The sequence below is a fragment of the Filicampus tigris genome, chromosome 21, assembly GCF_054856515.1.
Source record: "Filicampus tigris isolate MCC_2025a chromosome 21, RoL_Ftig_1.0, whole genome shotgun sequence".
Taxonomy (NCBI): domain Eukaryota; kingdom Metazoa; phylum Chordata; class Actinopteri; order Syngnathiformes; family Syngnathidae; genus Filicampus; species Filicampus tigris.
This window is the reverse complement of record NC_141237.1, coordinates 413,373-434,881: the sequence shown is the minus strand read 5'-3', so window position 1 is coordinate 434,881 and position 21,509 is coordinate 413,373. Positions and strand designations below refer to the sequence as shown.

The window sequence follows — 21,509 nt, the reverse complement described above, 5'->3', positions numbered from 1 at the left end:
CCGAGGACTCGGGCGACGCCCGGCGCCGGCGCAAGCGGGGCCTGGAGTGCGACGGCAAAGTGCGCGTCTGCTGCAAGCGCCACTTCTACGTCAACTTCAAAGACATCGGCTGGAACGACTGGATCATCGCGCCGGGCGGCTACCACGCCAACTACTGCGAGGGCGAGTGCCCGCTGCACGTGGCCAGCATCACCGGCTCGGCGCTCTCCTTCCACTCCAACGTCATCAGCCATTACCGCATGCGGGGCTACAGCCCCTTCCAGAACCTGCGCTCCTGCTGCGTGCCCACGCGGCTGCGCGCCATGTCCATGCTCTACTACAACGAGGAGCACAAGATCATCAAGAAGGACATCCACAACATGATCGTGGACGAGTGCGGGTGCTCCTAGACGCTCTCCGGGACGTCGGCTCACGTCCGTCCTTGGGGCGCTTTCAGACAAAAAACAGAGGGAACAAAAAAAAAAAACAAAAAAAAAAAATCAATCTTAATATATTTTTGTTAACAACGGCGTGGACGTGGCCTCTTTGTGTGGCTGAGAGCGAGACGGCGGCGACGGCGGCGGCGGCGGGGCCGACGCGCCACAAACTATGCAACTTGTTTGATTACAGTGAACCCCCGTTTATCGCTGGCAAAACGTTCCACGCTCACCTGCCAGAAGGGAAAAAGCCGCCACACAGAAAGAGCCCTCCCGTTTCATTTGTCAAAAGTATTGCTTCGCGCCAACTGGCGCTCTCACGCCGTCAAGACGTCAAAGACTTTTTCACTTTGAGGGTACGTCTCTTGCTCGCGCTTCCCAACTAAGAGGCCCGGAGTGCCCGCTTCGAGCGGTCGCCTCTTTGTCACTCCCACGCCCGGATGGCGGCAAAACTGGCAGGTAGACAAAAGGCCAGTTACACAATGCGTGGAAAGACCAAAATGTTCAACCAAACCAGATAATCATGAATGTCGGCCTGCCGAACGCTAACATATGATGCAAAAGACGGTATGTCGTCCGGCCGAGCTCTGCGCCGCCTGCCGCGTTATGGAAAAGCACGACACTAGACGCTTTCTTTTCGCCGTTCCGACTTGCCTAGCCCACAAAAACATTGCTTGAAAATTTGCCACAAAATGAAGAGGCAAAGATCAAAGCGCGATATTTCGGGGATTCACTGTATTAGCAACTTCCTCTTTTTGCTTTTGTTTGCGGCCTCTTCGAAAAACGCGCCGGGAAGAAAGACGGACACTCCCGCGTGCGTGTCGCGATTACTTGAATGAAACAAGTTGGCTCGGCTGCTGGAACCAAACACTTTTTTGTTACCGCGGTTAGCGTGTTTACCGTCTGTCACGAAATATATGAATAATATTATTGTTTGTGTTAATAACGACGATAATGTCGCGTGTTGTTGTTTTTGCACTATAGCGAGACTCCAGGTCACAGGTTTGAAGCCCCGCCTTCAAACACACAAAATGTCTGCTGCTGACTTGATCACTCGCAACAACGCTAGCATAGCAACCGGCTAACCACCTGCTAGCTGTGCGTCAAACTGTCTGATTGGTCACGTGTTCACCAGCTTCACTTTTCTTTCACCGCTTCACCGCGTTCTTTTCAGACACCAAAGAAGCTCGTGCGCGCCAATACGCCGGAAGGTGAGCGCCGTTTTTGGAAGTGTACATTTTTCGTCCCCGACAGATTGACCGCTCGGTCTTGAGCTTCTCTGGCGCAATTTGCCACAATGCTTTGCTCCTTTCGGGGGCAGGGTGCCAACGTCATCCCTTTCCAGGCGTTGGCCCAAAAGGCCTTTTGGGTTGCGCTACTTTCGGATGGTTGGGCTACTTTCGGATGGTTGGGCTACTTTCGGATGGTTGGGCTACTTTCGGACGGTTGCGCTACTTTCGGATGGTTGCGCTACTTTCGGACGCTCGCCAACTTCCCGGACGAGCTCAACGGCCCCAGCGATGCGGAGGAAAACAAGGAAAAAAACAAAGCGTCAAGAGTTCTTTCAGCACACGGAAGGAAAGTTTGTGTTGTTGACACTGAATGAGAAGGATGGTGAATAAGAAGCCTATTTTCTAGCCTGTGAATATGGAAATCGTGGCTTTGATGTACAAATGTGCTTGTGACATTTCCTGATCTAATTTATTGGACTTTTCTGCTTCACATTAAAGTTTCAAACGACAAACACAAACGTCTGCGTATGATTATGTCAAATGGAAACTTGGGCGCATGCGAGCCAAACCTTCCGTTTGGCCTGCCACAAAGGCAGAGGGCAAATCCCGAGTGCGCTATTCTCCCAAAATGGCGTGCGCGCTCACAGCTAGGCCCGGTTCTCAACGTGCGCCTCCTCCCACACATCAGCTTCCGATTCAAATGATGAGCGGCAAGCTCCGCGGGAGCCCGCTAACCGTGGCGCTGCGGTGGGGGAGGGCCACGTCGTCGAAAACAGGCTGGGGAGCGGGCGGCCGGGCGGCCATTTGAACGTCCTCAAGCCGGGAGGGGCCTCCGCCACCCGCCACTCAAAGCGGGGCTGCGAGCGCCTCACCCGAGTGCCACTTCCTGATGTGAGGTGGACACTTCGCGGCGCAGGACCATCGCAGAAGACAGGAAAGTCGGCCTCGGACGGGAAGACAAAAGAGCCCAACGGACGGATTTGTGAAAGTAGCTCTCGCCAACCAGGATGTCAAAGGGAGGCTTTTTTGTGGCACGCGCGCAACCAACGGGCTCGCCGACGTTGCTAAGCGCAGTGTGAAAAGGCCTTCCATGCGCGAGGACCGCGCGAGAGCGTGCTACCCAGGAGGACGGCCGGACTCGGAAAAGATTGGCGCGGGGAAAAGCGGGTGGATTCGGTGCCAGCCAGCGGGAGTTCCTCCCCTTGAGGCCCAAGTAGCACGTGCGGCTCCCACTAGCGCTTTAGCCACGTCAGCGAGCCGCAACTCCACTCGTCTCAATCAACTGGAGTCAGATGTCAGCGCGCGCGCGCGCACGCTCCACCTGCGTGGTCTTTTTTCATTTCCTGTTCTGCTCGTTTGACTCAACATTAGGATTAGCGCTTCGGGGGAGAAGGAAATGACGCAAGTTCGTCAACACACACGCAGGCACGCAGCCATGACCTCGCGCGTCCCCATTTGGCTCAGCAAACTTTCTCCTGTTCAACTTTTTGCTCATCGGAGAACTGCCGGCGTCCATCTGCGTGCGTGCGTGCGGGTCAGATGGTCCGTCTAGACGCGCCTGTGCGATGACGAGAGCGCGCGCCGGCGTCTAGTCAGTCCAGCAAAGCAGATCAAGGTGGCGGCCCGTCTCACGCCGACGGCGCGCCCACACGTCCCGTGCACGCGCTGACTCACGGTGTGAATCACCGCGACGGCGGGCGAGCGCTAAACAGATTGGACGCTTGGTCACATTGTCCTCCCGATGGGTCATCTTGGGCCCATCGCACGCGCAAACAGCGCGCCGCTTGCAAGTTGACGTTTGGCTCGGACACGGAAAAGCCGCTCGAGCGCTTGGCCGCCGGGTGTCCGCCTTAAAACCTGGCAACAAAGCTGTTTTCGTCTTCTTCCGCAAGAGCCGCCGCCACGGCTGGGAGCGGACGCCGCGCCACGAAAGCCACGGGAAAGCCACGGGAAAGCCACGGGAAAGCCCCGAGCGCTCCCGCGATGTCAACCAGAGGCGAGCGCTCACGTGACAGGAAGCGGACGGCGGCGAGGGCCGCGTCGCTCCCTGCCGGCCTTTGCCAAGATGCCGCCCGCCCTCGGCCAAGAAGCGTCCCCCGATTCCGCCGCGAGGTTCCCCTCGAGTCGGCAGGAAGACGACTTGGAGTTCCTTTTCCGGCGGGAGCGCTGACTCACTCTGGCTGACCCGCCCGTGACTTGCGCGTCTGGGAAAGACATCGGCAAAGGCTTGGGAAACGTGCGGCGCGACCCGCGCTAACTTCACGACGACTTTGGGAACGGCCTCCGTCACACTTCTGTGCGGCCGGGCCGGCCTCGTGTTAGGGCAAAGTCAGATGATTACTTGCTAGCCACAAATTCTTTTCAGTCACTTTAACTGTGGATGTCAAATCATGTCCAAAGCTTTACTATTATGGCCATATACACATACATACGTGGGAAATGATGGAAAATTGTGCGACTCATTAGTTAAAACAATGTAATTGCTTGACAGCACTAATATATATACATACACACATACACATATATATGTATATATACACATATACATATATATATATATATTGTGTATATATACAGTCTATATAAATACACATATATATATACGTATGTATACATATATATACACATAGATACAACAAGACACTCAAAAGCAGCCACGCCAGCCCCAGTCAACACGTTGGCAGTCAAGTCAGACATTTTTCCCGCCTCCTCCCCCCGTGACACGAGTGCAGTCAGGGCAGACACCGAAGCACTCTAAAGCGCCCAATGCGAAGGAAAGGATGCATTTGCGGCAAAGGTCGGCGGCCCTTGCAATGGAGACGCGGCTTTGAACCGGGAACGGTGGCCGCGCCCCCTCCCCCCGCCCGATCCGTTTGTACATCTGGGGACTCCCTGGCTTGACGCCAGAACATGCGAGCAATGGCATCACGCGCTTGAGAACGTGGACGGACCGAGTCAACAAAGATGATGATTCACTCAGCCGCGCTGAGCGCGCACAGCTGTATTGTGACGGCCTGCTCGCACACAACGTAAACACGCAGCTGCCCTGATATGCTGCTTGCTGTTGCAGTCGCGCATGAAATGTTTGCACGGCGGTCGGCCGGCGCTCCCGCCTCACACTTTGGAGGTTTTTGTTGTCCAAACGGCGGCTGTGCGGACTTTGCGTCTTCTGCCCACGCTCGGGTGGCTTTTGGGCGGCCGCTCCGACGGACGCCAACGGCAACGCTTGCCCGTCTGTGAGCGGTCCAAACACGGGTTTGCAAGGCGGCGATAGCGGGGGAACGTCAGGCCCACCAAAAAGTGAGACGATACGCTTGCTCGCGTACGGAAACGTACGGGCCGGCCCCTACTTCATTTCTTTTGATCTTCTTTTCTGTACTAAAAGAGGCTGATTGAGATTTTTGCACTAGCTTCATTTTTGTTCCCTCAACAGTTCCAAGAAGAAAGATATGAATTACCGGCAGAGCATTTGCCCGCTCTACGATACATGTCCTTTGTTGAACTTGGCACCGTAGAGAAAAGTTGGCCGATTTTTGCTTTCGAGGCTCTCAAAATATTTGATTTCTTTGTGGAGCACTTTTGCCAATCAGTGACTTCATTTGAGGAGCCACTTTCACATTTTTGCGGAGCAATTTTTTTGGCAGGTTCATCTCAGGGACCTGAGCAAGGCTTTTAGGGAACAATAAATATATAACAATATAACAAATGAACAATGACTTTTCTTTATTATATAATCAACACTAAACTGTATTTTCTTGTCTGGAAGCAAAGCTGAATTGATCCCCCCCCCCAAAAAAAGATGCAACTATTGTAATTTGGGGGATGCGGGTGGGTTGAATGGGCGCGAGGGACAACATAGACAAGACGGCAAAAGAAGGGGCTAGCAATCTGGCAAGCTCGGATCCGCTGGAGTTGACGCATTTCACACGCACATTTGGCCCATTTCGTTTGACCTCACGGACAAATTTGACCCAACGTGGCCCTCGCCCGAGCGTCAAGGTTTGGCCAGCCTGACATCCGAGATGCTTGGTGGCTTCCAAAGGCGCCACCGGCATTTCAGATAGTTAACGGCTAATCAATGCAGCTCACACGCACGCCCAGCACCGGGGCTCGGCGTTCGGCGAGTCGCAAGCGGCCGGCAGCGATGCGGCGCCAAGGCCGGCGCCCGTCCATCGACCGATGAGCCCGCACCTTGACGGCCGCCGCGCGGCCTCGTCGCGGCCTGCTTCCTTTTCGGCCGATGCTAGGCTAACGCTCACTGCTAGCCCAACCCGTCGGCAGCCCGTCCGTCGGCTCGGCTCTTTCATCCGCCAACTGTGGCGCTTGGGAAAAGAAAGAGTTATTTCATTTTGAAATAACTTGATTTTCTTTTCTTCTTAACTTCGCTCTTGCCACACAAAAATTGAAACTTCAAAATCACCAACCAAAAATCACATCAATCAATCAGTCTTCGAATTATTGGTTGCAGGCCGTTTGGATTTCATATCATCAATGCGAGGAGGACTCCATTAGACGCTGACTTCTTTCTTTCGAAATGTGTTTTTTTGTTGTTGTTGGTTTTTTTTCTTCCTGCGGTCGACGCGGCAAAGGGCCCTTTTGAGCCTTTCAGGTTGCCGACGCGAGCGGCTACGGTGACTTTAGCAAACATGGCCAGCTAACCCAAGGCAGGGCCCAACATTTGAAAACAGCTTAGCTGGATCCATCTTGTTTCCTGCCAGAAGAAGGTGTTGCCGTGGTAACCCGGCATACACATCCTGTCCAGACTGGAGCCAGCAGGTGCGCGCGTGCGTTTTGAGGCGGGTTTGAATGTGAAACGCAGCTGCTCCAGCTGCACGCCGACCGCCTCCCTCCCTCCCTCCCTCCCTCCCTCCCCGCCTCCCCCCTTCCCTCCCTCCCTGCGGCCGACGCCAGGAAGTGTTTTCCAGAGAAACTCCCGCTGGACGTCATATGAGGGAGTCCCGGCCCTGCAGCCAGCGTGCGTGTGAAGCCGCGTTTGGCAGGAGCGGCCACCGCACACCTTCCTTGTCATTGTCTTGAAAGACGGCTCGAGGACGTTCAAATGCAATCTATCAACCCAAGCGGGGGCGTCCTAACGTTTTCTTCTGAGGGCCGCAAACGGGAGATGTGCGCGGGCCATGTCGACGTTCCTCACCTTAAATTCCGAAAGGCCTTCAGAAAAGTCCAGCGACGCTAGCTAGCGCCTCGAAGGCACCGTTTTGGGGAAGAGGAAAGCTACTTTTTTACGTTTACTCAAGTACACGAGCTGAATCGGTACTCCTACACCGTTCTTTTTTCACTTTTGGTTTTTTTTCACATGAGTATCTGTCCTTGTAGTTGAGTAACAGCGCGTGAGTACTTGCGACAGAGGGCCGTCCGCAAACGGCCCCCGGGCCGAACGGCGCAGCGGCGGTGTCAAACGCTTCAACCCTGTTTTTTTTGTTGTTTTTTTTCTGTGAGTCTCTGAGTGGCTTTCCAGCTGCAGCTGTAAGCCTTCAAAATAAAAGTATCATTGATGTCAGCGCATCTGCGATCGGCATCAGGACGCGAGAAAGCCTCCGGTTCCTGCGCGCGCTCCAGATGTGAGAGAGTCGGCGGGGACACTTAAAGAGCTGATAACTTACGTACATCCGAAGAGGCCTGCCATCCGGCCGCTGGGGCCCGCGCCGCGCCGCGCCGCGCCGCGCCGCTCGGCTCGCCGCCTGCCGTTCCTGTCGCGGCTGGTGGAAGGACACTTGGCGTTAGCATTGGGCCTCCACTCATCATCATGCAAAACTAGCAGCCATCTGGAGCAGATTGGCCTCGTGTTGACAAGAAGGCGCTCACTCCGTCAGCAGCGGCGGCAGCGGCCGGTCGGCGCATAACATGAGTCCAGAGTTGGCCAAATTTGACACACAATGCGCTTACGCACAAATACTAAAATAAAATAAAAAAAAACACAGGTAAAAGTAACACGCTTTCACCCGTTTGACTTTTTTGAAGTAAAAAAGTACAGAGCAAAAGCGAACCCTGATCACTGACAGTGAAGCGCACATAATCTCGCTTTGGTATTGTGGAAAATCTCTCACGTGCACGTTTGTTGGGAAAGTAGCCGTCCTCACCGCAAATTCCAGCAAAGTGGCAAAGCGGGAGAGCGGCCGGCGCCGGGGCGGGCCTCCGGGGGGCCCTGACGTTTTGTCTGCTAGCGCAACATGCTTGGCCTTCCTTCATCCACCCCGAGAAGCTCGCAGGTGTGCCATCAAAAAGCACCTCGGGTCAAGTCGCGGCACAAACGGCGAGTCGGTCGCGGAGGCCCGTGCCGAGCCAGGCGGTGCTCCGCTGCCATCTCGCGGCACGGCACGTAAAGGCAAGTGCGCAAGACAAAACATTTGCCGCAAGTAAATACTTGGCGCCTTGCGAGAAGAAGCCAAAGATGGCCCCCCGCTTTCAGTCTCTCCATTTGTGTCATCAACTGCGTGGCTTGGAAAAAAGGTTAGACTACAAAGTGCGCGTTGCGCTTTTCAAATGTCAGCGGGAAAAGTCAAGCCATCGGGGGAAACGAATACTTGAGTAAAGCACACGGTTACAAAGGCGCTGTAGCCGACCGCCGGACCTGAGCCACAAAGGCGTGATGGCTTTTTCCTGCCAGGCTTTCGCCAGTGCACTTGCTTGCGCGCTTAATTCAACTCCCTTTAGCGTCGTACGGCAACATGCAATATTTCTTTTCCTTTGATACATCCCACTGACGAGCTCTGGCTACTGTGGTATCTTTCAGAGGTTTCCAATGAGCCAATCGACGCCGACTCCCATGTAGTCATCGCCGCGTGGCGTTTTAGCCCGAAGCTAGCGGAACTTCATTCTAGGAAACGCTCCGGTGTTGAAATACAAAATTGATTGTGCGTGTTTTTATGGGTCAATGTGACAGTCAAGCAAGCGCACTTTGAGCGGGACAACTGAGCCACTGGGGAGAGAGCGTCTTTTCCCTTGGCCGCGCCAGCGCTCGGAAGCGGCGACGCGTCCTGTCCTGAGCGGGCTCGCCGGCAGGCCAGGGCAGGAAGTGAGCTGATGGACAGCTGGCGGGTGCCAAACGGGAGCACGTCCAGATGTGCTGCACATGTGCCGCGGAGCCAGAAGGAGCCCTGGCGCGCGCGCACGCACGCACGCACGCACAACAACATCCAAATGTTTTCCCAGTCCAAAGTGACTCACCAGTTTCACGTGTGTGCGTGTGATTACGCGCATGTGTGTGTGTGTGTGCCACGCCAGTTGCTTGTTAGGCAGGCTATCATTACGCCCATATGGCCGGAGACACGCCCCCGCACACGCACACACCTTGGTCTTCTCAAAGCTTTTCCAGCTCGACATGCAAACAAGTCCAAAGTCGTTAGCTTGATGACCCATGTTCTCCTTCTAAGGAGGCAAAACATGGAAACCATGATGAGGAGGAGAACGACGGGTCGCTTCACTTCAAGGGCAAGTCAAGCCAAACTTTTTGGGGGTTTCGCGCAGGCCCACGAGTTGAAACGCGCAATTTGGATTGAGATTGCCTTTGTGGAACAGGCGGTCGCATCCGTCTCAGGTGGCGGCCATTTGGTCACTTCTGTCCACCGAGAATGACATGACAGTCGCCCGGGCTCGGGTACCCGCCAATCCTGGCTCAGCTTCAGAAAACGGGTCAGCCGTGATCGGTGGTGACCTGAGCGACTTGGGACTTTTTAGTCATTTTCAGTCATCGCCAATCGAAAGAAATGGCCAGCGCCCGAGATGCTCCAAAGGATCGCATGTTGCGGCTTAACTCCCGATTCCACAAAGGCAATATCAATCACAATGCCACGTCCCAACTAGCGGGCCCGCATGGAGCATATTGTTGCGTTTTGAGCAAGAGTCGTGACTCGCGTCTCGCTTGGCATTGGACTTGACTTGCCTCCACTTGCGGGGAAAGGCGTTTTCGACTTGCGGGAAAGGCGTTTGCGACTTGCGGCCTCGACGTGACGCCGGGCCAAGCCAAGCGCGAGGAGCCCACCAGGCGCACGGCAGCGACCGATGCCAACTCCGACGCTGACTTCTTCACCTTTGTGTCTTTTCACGCCTCCCCCTCCTCCTCCTCCTCCTCCTCTTTCCCCCCAGCCCACCCCCCTCGGGAGCCTTTGAAGCCAAGTGTGGCGGTCCATTAAGTCGACTAAGCAGCCCCCCCGGGAGCGTGCGGGCCTGCTGTTACATCACGTCGGCGCAACATCAAGGCGCGCCAGTGCGCAGCGACCAAGAAAAAGATCTGAGCTTGCTTCAACCTGCTGCTCCGGCTTTGACCCCGCCTATCAAAGCGGCCGCGCGGGGGCATGTGTTGCATAAAGCGCATCAATTATGCTCTTCATCACACGCTCGCTTCAGCGCGCCCGCCGCCGCCGCCGCCGCCGCGTCGTCGTCGTCTTCACCTCCTGCGTGAACCCTCAACCGTCGTCACGTTGTTGAGAGCCGCTTTGAGAAACAAGCGGCCAAGAAAGAAAAGCCATTGTTCCAAAGTAACACAATCATCTTGCGGAGCACGTCGTCGCTTGGGTTGTTCGCAGCCCCGCGGGTTCTCGCGCAACGGCCTTTCGGTGCAAGTTGGACACGTGCACCTTGATTGTAGTACCGTGTTGTGCCACAAGATGGCTGGGCAGCACTGAGATGGTGCCCTCCTTTTAGCTCCACGAGGACTTTAGTTGGACCAAACTTGATGGCTTGCTTGAACATTTGATCGGCTGTTTGATTGGCCGACGACCGGTCCGGGGCGTATCCCGCCTCTTGCCCCAGCCCCGGCGGGTGAGGAAAAGCGCTACGGAAAACGGATGGAGAATAGCCAGTTTTGCAGTCAACCTCAAGTGGGAGCGACAACTCGACAGCTTCAAGCAAGAAAGCTTTGCCGCGCATTTGGAGAACTGCGAGAACTACGGAATACTTGGGGGGGGAGTCTTTTAATAAGATTTAGGTACAATTACCCCCAAAAAGGTTTGATACGGTCTCAACCACCTGAAAGCCACCGTAAACTGAGGAAGAGATCTTTTTTCTTCCAAGCTGTCCGCGACCCACTCAAACCAGCAGTCGAAAATCACTCTCTGGAAGGCAGCCGCTCCTCGGCAACGCCACATATTCCCAGGTGACGGAATATTCCGTCCCTTCGGGACGCTCTCCAGAGCCATTGTGGAGCCCCTGAGGCAAAACAAGTTGACGCCGTCACGTCAAGACCACCACGTTGACAAGAAGCTAACGCGCGCCGCAAGCAGCCGGGCGGCCCGTCCCGCATCCCCGCGGCCGTCGTATTGAAGCCGACGCCGCCGCGCAGCCCGTCGGGCGGACGGCGAGTCCTCCGACTCCAAGTGTGATTCTTCAGCGCGACCTCATCCAGCGCGTGACAGAGCGAGAGGCGTCTGGGAACGTTGAGCCGAGCAGAGTGGTTCAAAGCATCTGCTCGTCATCTTCGGCCCATTTGCTTGACTGATGCCGCGTTCCTCGGATCGATGTCATATTTCACCAACGTGGTTCTTTGAAGCGTCCTCGTCGTAAAAGGCCAGCTCATGGTGTCGATGAGCTCACGTGCCAGCGGCCTAGCGCCTAAATGCTTTTGATTTAGCGGACGCGCTTGCTGTCAAATCCGAATCCGACTCGTCTCCAACGGCCGAGTAAACACAAAGGCAACAAATGTGTCCCCGCTAATTGGAGTCACCCGAACGCCGGAGCACTCCAGCGCTCCCCCGCAATTGGCAGCCCCGATGCAAAAAAATTGCAAACAAAAGTGACGGACCCCTAAAAGGCGTGCAACTTTTCAAGACCAAACTCCTCGACTCAGGGTTACTTTTATTGATTTGGATTGAGCACCAAAGCCGATCCTGCGCGTGAAACCGAAGGCCCTTCTTTTGGGGTCATTATCCGTTTTGTGTCAAGCGTCTGGGAGAACCCTCAAAAGTGGGACATTGTTTCCAAGGATGATTATTTTCAAGTACTTGGCAAAGACCGCCGTCGGCAAGACGCTGACGAACTTAATGGATAAGGTCACCGACCGCCACCGACCGGCCCTCCGTTCAAGCCGGCACAGGCGGGTGGGCGGCGGCCCGCGCCGCTTGGGCGTTTGCGGAGCGCCCGGCCCGATGTGGCGCGTCCTCACGCCGGCGTCGTCAAAGCGGGCGTCACGTGAGCGTGCCGCCTTCCGCCTTTGTTGCCGTTGGGCTTAACGAGCGGCGCATGAGTCAAAAATAGAGAGTGGCCTTTGTCTGCCGCTCTTTGTATTTTGCTCTTGGAGCTCGTTAGCAGCTTCTAGTTACATAAAACACCTTTGAAAGGTCCCAAAATAACGGGTGAACTACAAACGGCCCAAGTGCTTTTGTTTGCCACTGGGCCGTCCCGATGCCCAGCCGTCTGTTGATGGTGTCGGCCTTTAATTGGAGCCTCCTCCCTCCTCCGCCGCCGCCGCCGCCGTCTCCATGGGAAAGTATGCAGACGCCTTTTCATTTCATGATGCGCATTCCCGCCGAGGGGAGGCGGAGGCTTCCGTTCCCCAGCTGGCAGAAGGTTGGACGCTTCTGAAAGATGTTTGCTTGGGCGGACGGTTGCCGGCCGGCCGCGACACCTCCGCATCGACTCCAATTTGATTTCCACTTGTTTGGCCCGCTTTGGAGGCGTCTCCTTCAGGCTACGAGCAGGCTGACTTGATTTTGCGGCGGAGCTACGTGAGCGCGAAGGTCAACATGAACTCTCTCTTGAGCTTTTGCTTGGCCCGCCTGACGCGGCGCGTCCGCTTGCGTGACGGGGCCTCAGTTTCACCGAAGGATGTTTTCCCTCCCTGGTGGAAAAATGTCTCCTCCGAGCACTTTTTGGGGTGAATAACAGTAAGTTAATCCTCGCAAATTTGTCACGCCGCTTCTGCAGGTCAGCAGGGGTCGCAGCGACCTGAGCCGCGTTTGCGCCTCGCGGGGCAACCCGCGTCCACGCTAACGTCGTGACAATTTCTTCCCCGTGTGCTCGGAGGTCAGCGATGGGAAAAAGTAACAAAGAAATACTTTGCTAGTGTACCGTCTGTCCAGCTTTCAGGTATCCGTACGGTTGGGCAGTTCTTTTTTTTCGCACCACTTTCTACTCCTCGCTACCTCCCCACCTCAAAAGGGTGACGACGGCGTGGTAAAGACGTAAAGGGAGCAAGGCAACGTCGACCGAGATCGGAGACCTCCGATGGAGCGACTCGATTGGGGTCTCGCGCGGTGGCAAAAGAGGGATGGCGGCGACAGCGGCCTTAAATGACGACGGCGATCGGGGAAAGCAATATATGCAAATGTATCAATTCAAGTGTGATTTCTTTTGTGTGCCTTGGATAGAAAGGCGTATTAATAATTGTTTTTCCGATTACGCCGATAACGGCGACTGCAATCGAATTTGGATTCATTGCGCAGCCCTGGCGCGAGAGGAGGAGTGACTCGGCGGGATATACATTCCGGCCACCGGACACATTTGCGTAGGCGCAAGAAGGCAGCTACCCGCAGATGACCCGGGGCGGCTCTCCGTTTCTTCTCTCGGCTTCTTTTCTCCTTCGCTCACGTGCTGCTCCGTCTCGCGGGCGTGGCCGTAGTCGCGTGGCCTCGCGGTGACCCGTAGCGGCTTTGTGGATTCCGGCGGACGAGGGTCGCCGTGGCAACCGATGGGGCGGGATCAGGCCCGTAAGCCTCTGGCGCTGGCGCCGGGGGCTCCGAACATGACGCTCGCCGTCCAGCTGCGACAACACCCGTCGCTCTTCTTCGACCGCAAAGTCCAGCGGGCCCGAGCCGGAGAACCTGCGGCGGCGGCAGAGGCCGACGTGCGTAAAAGCATATCCGAGCGAACCTGCGGCGGCGGCAGAGGCCGACGTGCGTAAAAGCATATCCGAGCGAACCTGCGGCGGCGGCGGCCGCTCGCAGCGCAGGATTCTTGTCAAGTTTCACCCTGCTTCAACTTCAAACCTCGTGAGAGCGCTTCAAGCGGCGGCGCCTTCTGCTTCTTTTGCCGGACCGATCCGGGTCGCGTCCGATTGTAGCGCGTCGTCCGGGTGTCGCCGTAAAAGGCGTATTGCGTCTGCGCTGTCCCCATTCCGATTCCGTCCTGCCGCATTAAGGCACGCTGGGCGTTCGCTCGCACCTTGGCTGCGCGTTGAATTTGTCCCACGGCCGAGCTGATAGCGCCATTCGCTCCCATCCGTTTGGCTCTGCGTCGGATGCCCTGGAGCCGATCTCAAGGGGCCCCTTGGTTCAAGTCCGTCCAGCCCTCACGCGTCAGCGGCACCTTCCGGCGGCCGGATCCTCAGGTATCGCCCTCATCTGCGCAACTGGCCAACTCGCCAATCACTCACAGATATCCGAGCGCCGTCAACAAGCTCATCGCTCTCTATTGCGCTCGCGAATCATCTTCTTCTTCTTCTTCTTCTTCTCGTTAAGTGCGAGAGCCGGGCGGGTCCGCTCTTTCCGCAGGAGCCGGAGCTCGGCCTCGCTGACCGCGGGCTTGCGAGGGGTCGTGCGGCGGGCGGCCTCCTCGGGAGAAGATACGCCTTCTCCGAAAGTAAGGCCGGCGCGACGGCGACATTCCTGACGGAGCGCACGCTCATGAACACGTCAGTGTCAATGTTCTCAGAGGGGCTCATTGAAGTCCGAGTGTCTTTGGAAATAAACGCGCGGCCTCCGACGAGTGCGACAAGAGAACGGGTTGTTCGGCCCTCAACCACCCGCATCGTTTGTTCCTCCTGCGGAAACATTGAGTGCTGACGGGTCAGCGAATGCAGATTCACGATAAAGGGCCAAAGTCTGCAGAAGGCACGAGCGCTTGCTCGCTTGCTCGCTTGCTCGTTTGCTCGCTTCCAGCCGCTCACAGAGAAAAGAAGCGACCCGAGGGGGGAGGAGAAAGACCGACCGAGCAATGGGTCGCGAGTTGCGTTGTGCGCATCCTTGGCAGCTGGTCCGTCCCGCTCGTGTTGAAGGGATCCGCGCCCGTCGCCGAAAAGCTCGCCCGCCGGACACGCCGGGCTTGGGGAGGCGGCGAAGATGCACGCTAGCCTTGAGAGGCCAACTTCATTTGACCCGCTGCAAGCCGTTCAATGTTTCCGAAACTTTTGCGCAACTCGTTCTTCTCCAAAGGCCTTTTGGCGCTGCGCTCGTTTTCTTGGTGCTCACCGTGGGACGACGGCGCTCCCAGTTATTCCTTCATTCCCGACCGACTCGCTCGCTCGCTCGCTCTACGGGATAGGGATTTATTGTATTTCCTTTTTTTTTGGTTTTTTTACAGCTGACAAAAAACATTCCGACACGGCGATTTGGGGGACGAGGAACGATCGGGAAGGCGGTGGCTCCTCTCCACGTCTGGTTGCGGAACGGCCAGTAGAGCAGCAATCTTCAAGCGGCCCGACGCTTGGGACTTTTGGGGAGCTGCGTACGCGCAGGCGCGGCACGGCGAGCGACGGGACGGCGGCGTCCTTGCCGTCGCCCGTTGCGGAATGCGGCCCGGATTCCCTCCGTCCTCTTTTTGGCCGGGTGGATTAGGGAGAAAGAGGTTCCTGGCGCACTCGCACAAGACGTCCGGAAGCTTCGACGTGACGCTTTGACCTGCGCAGAAGACGTCAGCCGAGTCGACGGTGCGAGGTCCCCCCGACCCAGGGGCGCTCTGGAAGCCGCATTTTACTGCAACTTGGCTTTATTTGACACTTCCCAGACCGTAATAAAGTTTATTTATAGCGGCCGGGTCCGAGCGAAGAGGAGCAAAAGGCTGTATTTCAAACGGCAGACGGAGCAAAGGTACGCGTGCTGGAGCTCGTCACGGGTCCAAGAGCCAAAAAAGGCGCGAGGAGCAGGGCCGGCCCTCGAGCAAGGCAGCGGCGCTCTTCCGGGCCGGCGGCCGGCTCCTTTGCTTGTTTGGCTGCGCGGCGGAGGCGGCTGCTGATTTACGTCCAACTTCCACTTCGCAGTTGTTTAGCTTTCAGCCGGGATAAATCACACGCACCTCCAGCGGTCAGGATATGAAAGCCATATTTAGCCGCATCTTGGAGATGACAGCCGCCGGATGGAGGCCTCGCGCTCGTAAAAGGGAGTCGCCGCCGACCCCGGCCGGGGGAGCCCGGCAGTGAAGGACCGCCGCGCAGACTCAACAAAGTCAAACTTGGAGGGAAAGGACAACTCGAGGCAGACACTTTTGCCGCAGCTAGCTCAATCTTCTACGTGCCCCGACGTGGTAGAAACGCAGCTTGCGCTGATCCGCGTTGCGTTTGCGGAACATGAAGGAAGCGCATTCCTCCATCTCACGCCGCCATGGTTTTTCCTGACGGCGCCCTCCTCCTCCGCCGCCGCCGCTGACTCAAAGCGACGTCAAAGTGCCCCTGGGCCTGTTTTCAGGCCCGAGGTTAGCCAGCTTCCTTCTCCGCGCGCGATATCAATCAGACGAGTGGGGCCACACAGAAGAGATCCTTGCAAACAAACGTTTTGCCCTCTAACCTCAATTGTGGGCCCGGGCTCGCGGCTAGCGTAGCGCTTTGAGCGGCTGACGCTGAAGCAATGGAAAAAGAAAAGGTCTGCAGCGAGAGGCGGCTGGAAGCGAAGAGCGGGAGGCCGCGAGCGACAACGGCGCAGCCAACAGTGACGCCAGACGAAGGCGCTTGCCAAATGACTTCCAGACTTTGCTTTGGGGCGGCCACATCCCCCCCGACCGCCAGAAGCCTCTACGCCGCCGCCAAAACACACCACGCACGGATTGTGTTGGGAATCCCTCCCTTTCCTCTGTAAGGCACACTCTATTAGTGCCTTGGCGGCCATTTTGGAGTGAGCAAAGGCTGGCCGCGACATCGCGCCCCATAATGCAGCATGAAAGGTCGTCAACAACGCGATCGAGTACAACGCACGCACGGCAGCAATGCGGGAAAGCGATTTTCCATTTGCGGGCTCGGCTGTGCTTTTGCGCTCGTACTGCGGGGCGATTACCGTTTGCGTGCGTCCGATTTGGCCACTTGGACTTTTCCCCCCCCATCCCATACAAGCCTCTTTCTTTCATATGCGGAGCTGAGAGAATGCGAATCTTGTCGGTCGTCAAGTTTTGGACACTATTTACGCCTTTCAAAAGCCACTCCGGGTGGGCGGCAGGACGCTGCCCGATTGCAGTCATACGAAGCAAAAAGCGGAACGCGGCTCGGACGAGACCGCTTCTCCGGAGGTCAGGGCGTTCGGAGCGGGCGGGGGCCGCCTCCGAATTTCACGTGCAGGCAAGCGTTTGGAACGAGCGCGCAATTTGCTGTCGACGGCGGAAGCTCAAGTTGACGCGCTCCTACTTGCGGCCTACGCGTGGCAAACTTCAACACTTGTCCGGCGGTCGTCTTTGAGCTCCTCTTGCACACCCGCTCGTGGTTTTGACGGAGACATCACACACGCGGCGGCCGCCAAGCCCGCGAGACGCAACTCGGGGTACGCGTCATCTCGGAGGCGCGTCTCGACCCGCCGGAGGAACAAACAAGGAGGTCACGACAGAGAAAAGGAGTGGGCCGGCGCAGGCAGATGAGCTGCTCCCAGACGCGCACACACACACGCAGGCAGGCAGGCAGGCGGGCAGGCAGGCAGGCACGCCGTCAGTCAGTCAGCGCCACGCACGCACACACTGAATCATAGCTTGGATAGGAGAGCGCCCGCCACGCCAGGTGGCAGCGGGAGCTGTTGTCCACAAAAACATTCCAGTCAAACTTGCGGCACGTCTCACAACATTCTGGAGACGCTTCTCGCATGTTGCCGACTTCCATGTGAACATGAGCACGTTGTCGACCTCCGGCCTCGCACTTCAACGCGCGCTCGCTCGCTCGCTCACCTGCGGCTCAGCGAAGACCTCCCGGACGCCGTCGATCGGTCCGACGGGAACACCCGAGCCTTCAAAGCGTCTCAGCCAAGCGGCCGCGGTCTCTTGCGGAAACCTGCCAAACGGTGAGCGGGGTGAGCGTTCGGCAGCTGGCTTCCGGTTCGTGCGTTTGAGTTCAAGCTTTGGCGAGCCAACAAAGGCATTCGTTTTGCGTGAGCAAAATCCCACGGCAGCGGCCCGCAACAAGTATCCATGCGCAAATCGTCATCGGCCCTGACAGCCGTGCGCAGCGGCGCCTTGAGACACGAGCGGGCGGACCCAGTTCTCTAGACACGCTGTCTTCAGTCACCGATATTTGAACACAAACAGTGCGGCCGGACAATGCAACAATACTCACAGGCATATCTTCTTTATCCTCTGCAAAAAACAAACACTCTTATCACGGCAGTTTAGCGAGTGGCTTCCAAGTCGGTGCCAAAGTCGGCGTAGTGTGCGGCCCCCCTAGACGGAGCGCCAATGAATTGCTCGGAAAGGGGTTCAGGCTGGCTAATCTGCGTTGCCCCGGTGAAGCCGGCATTTGCTTTTACGACTCAACTGATTTGAAGGAGGTTTACCATTGGATCATTGTGGCCGGCGTCGAGCGCCTACCTCCGCGCCGGTGTGTCCGCCGGCCGCAGCCGGCTGACTTCCGGGAGCCGGACAACCTGCGAAAACATCGCCGCCTCTGCGTACCCGGCACACTTTTTGACACGAGCGCAAAATGGCCTCGGCCCGGCCCGGCCCGGCCCAACAAACGCCGGCGGGCGCGACAAAGTCGAGGCGACCGACGGGGCCTCCCGAGACGATCTGGTTTGCGTTTGCGCCGGCTTGCGTTTCGAGCACAAGAAGGGAGGACGAGGAGGAAGGGCTCGGCAGCGTGCCAGATGACTGGACGCCACGCCACATGTGAGACAAACCGCCGCTTGAATATCACGCGAGGGCCCAGCGTCATGCCGCCGCCGCCGCTCCCTTCGCGCTTGTTCAAAGTGTCGACTCTGAGGCCGGCGGCCGCGTGCCTTTTGAGGCCGTCTGAAGAGCGGGCCTCCGTTCAACATCTTGCCAAAAAAGTGCCAAGCTCTTCATAGCAAGGAAACACACAGCAGCAACCTGACAACTTTCGTGAAGGAAGAACTGTCTTCACACCTTAAAAAAAAAGGAAAAAAAAAAAAAAAAAAAAAAAAAAAGAGTACTTTTTTCGAGAATCCAGTCCTGTTATCTTTGGAGACTAAAGGTGTCTTTTTCACAATGAAAGCCATCCAAAGTAAAAGGATTGAGAACCGCTCGCTGTCTTTGGGAAAAATGCAGCTGGACTCTGGAATGTGTTTTTGTGCCACGACGACGCAGCCGTGCGACTTTGGAGGAAACCTTTGCATCCCCGTGCCAATCCATTTGAAGGATTGTTCAATTGGCATGGGGAAGGAAAACGCTTGAGATCCCTGATTTTGCCTTTTGCCGCCCAACAAGAAGGCAGCAACGGACAAAAAAAGAGAGAAAAAGTCGCTCAACTAACTTAAACATAGGTCATCTATCCGACTGTCCATTTGTCTCTCCATCCACCGTCCGTTACGAAAGATGAGAGCAAGTGGGCAAGCGGTTTGCCGTGCGTGCGTGAAGAATTCAAGCCACAATTGCACTTTTCAAAGCTGGCAAAGAAGGGATGGAAAGAGAGAGCATGCGAGCGTCACGCATCTAACGTGAGAAGCAGTCGTACGCGCTGCACTTCAAAGTCTGCAGGCTGTCATCAATTGTGGGAAATGACATGACAAAACAGAGTTGCTACTGCACAAGGCTTACTGTCGTGTTTTTTTAATCTTGCGCAAAAGGAAAAACACCCATTCTATTCTATTTTATTTATTTATTTATTCGTTTGTTTGTTTTTAGCAAAAACAAAACTAGGACGAATGAATTTGGAAACAACAAAAACCAATGAGAACTAACAAACAAGCTGTGCAAAGCAATTCAAAGTAAGTACATTTCAATTTGAAAAGAAAGACTGTAAGTGACATAAAAACAAAGTAGAATAATGAAAAGCACCAAAGTCTCGGAAGCCTTGGCACGGCGATGCCACAAGACGGCGCCAAAGCAATGCTTTTATATGCCATACGACGAACGGGCGGGGAGGAGCTCCAATCAAAGTGATGTGCGTGCTTTTCGAAGGCGAGAGGAAATCCCCGAAGCCGAGGGCAGACCCGCCCGAGAACAGCGAGGCCGGCGCGGGGCAGAAAAGGAGACGCGCCCCGCAGCCCGAAGGAGACGCCGGCGTGCGGCAAAGTCACCGGAAGGCCGGATTTGTGCGCCTAATATCGGTCGCTGCGTCCACACTCTCCAAAGCGCTCGTTTGCACACGGAGCACTCTGGGGCAAGCATCCATCACGCGCGCACGCACACTACCTTAGAGGAGAGCGGGTCCCAGTCCACGTGGGCGCAGGTCCCGCGGCTGCGCTGGAGGGGGCAAACGCGGAAAAGGCGCCGGAGAGCGGGCTCTCGAGGACGGCACCTGAGCACCCCTGCTCCAGACCGTCTGCGCCCGGCCGCCGTCTACCTGCGCACCTGAAATGGAGCAGTAGATGAGCGCCGGGTTTCGTCCGCTGAGCTTCTCGTATCCCAAAGCCACCGCAGACAGTTTGCCCGGCAGGAAGTTCACCATCAGCACGTGGCGCACGCCCGGCAACCGACAGCAACACAAGGAAACGACATCTTAGCGTGTCCCGGCACGTCAAGGCGTCAGCATGTCGTCGACATGTTAGCTTGGCTTCAACATGTTGTCAACACGCTGGCGTGCCATCAAAATCAGAATCATTTATCAATGGCCACACAAGAGAGTTGGTGGAATTTGTTATCAGTACAGCAGTTAAAGCTCACATCTCTCCTGTCTCAGTTCCATCGTCAGCATCAAAAATATCAAAAATCCTCACATCGATGTTAGTGCGCAGGTTACATCAAGGCGACGCTAGATTTAAAGTCGTTATGGCTGTTGGGGAAAAAAACTGTTCTTAAATTGACCAGACTTTGTTGTGATGGTCCTGTAGCGCCTCCCTGAGGGCATCTGTGTGAACAGGTGGTGAGCATGGTGCGTGCGTGCGATCTGAAGTGATTCTTAAACGGCATCACGATAGGATGTGATAAGTTTCAGGTTAAATCGTGACGAGGTTTTATTTGAAGGCTACATCTTGCGGTCCTAGTTTGACTCTAAAAAGTACATGTTCATTTCGTTTGAAGTGTAGTAACTTGAAAGAAGAGGAAACGCTCATGACGACGCTGCTACCTTGACACCTGCTTTCCATCCGAATGTGGAACGTCACTTGAAGTGGGTCCACTCAACAAAACGAAGTCCAGTATAAAGAGCGTCCGCTTAGGCGCATGTGTGAGGGCACCATTTCGTCTTGCGAGGGAAGCGTTTTGAACGATTCGAGTCACTTCAAGCGGGACACTTGGCTGCCGGCGTTAGCTTTGCTAAGTGCTACCTGTTGCAGTGCGCGACAGCCGCCGTCCGCCTCTCCATATTGTCGCCTCTCTTCCTCCCCGGCGACAGCGACGCCAAAGCCGCCGAACGGACGCCCCGAGGCCGTTGGACGACCAAAGGCACAACAACAAGGTCATTATTATTTGCGGCAGCTCGCACCCCCGCGGCTAATGCTAACGGTCAAGTTGACGTCGACTCGGAATTTTCGAGGCACTTCCGGACCAACATTTTCAGTCTTGTGGCCGTCGACGTCCTTTGCAACTCAAACCCCTCAATAAGCGGGTCGGCCTGTGGCTGGGATACGTCAGCAAGTCCACCATATTGAATGTGGCAACAGTGACGTTGTGCTCGTAGAGTACCCCAAAGTGTGCAAACTTCAATACCTCTCATTCAACCATTAATGCGTTAATAGAAGAGCGAAACTATTTTGTGTGCAGGGATGTTTCAATTTCAGTCCCTACCCTGCCATTTTTACTTTAGTAAAAGGACTTGAATCAGTACTTTCACATGGGTCTTTTTCGACACAGGAATCTTTATATATGCACAGGAAGTACGCAAGCTACGACT

At 55.9% G+C, this 21,509-nt stretch overlaps 1 protein-coding gene across 1 annotated transcript; it reads right to left on the bottom strand.

The window, feature by feature from the left end:
• Positions 1–339: 339 nt before the first annotated feature.
• Positions 340–21,197, bottom strand: sugct (succinyl-CoA:glutarate-CoA transferase). Its single transcript, XM_086021560.1, has 5 exons — positions 20,944–21,197; positions 19,871–20,029; positions 17,453–17,555; positions 7,270–7,365; positions 340–429 (listed from the first exon to the last, which is right to left on the bottom strand). Exons 1-5 carry the CDS (start codon positions 20,979–20,981, stop codon positions 340–342), a joined length of 486 nt encoding a protein of 161 aa, XP_085877686.1. The 5' UTR covers positions 20,982–21,197.
• Positions 21,198–21,509: the final 312 nt, after the last annotated feature.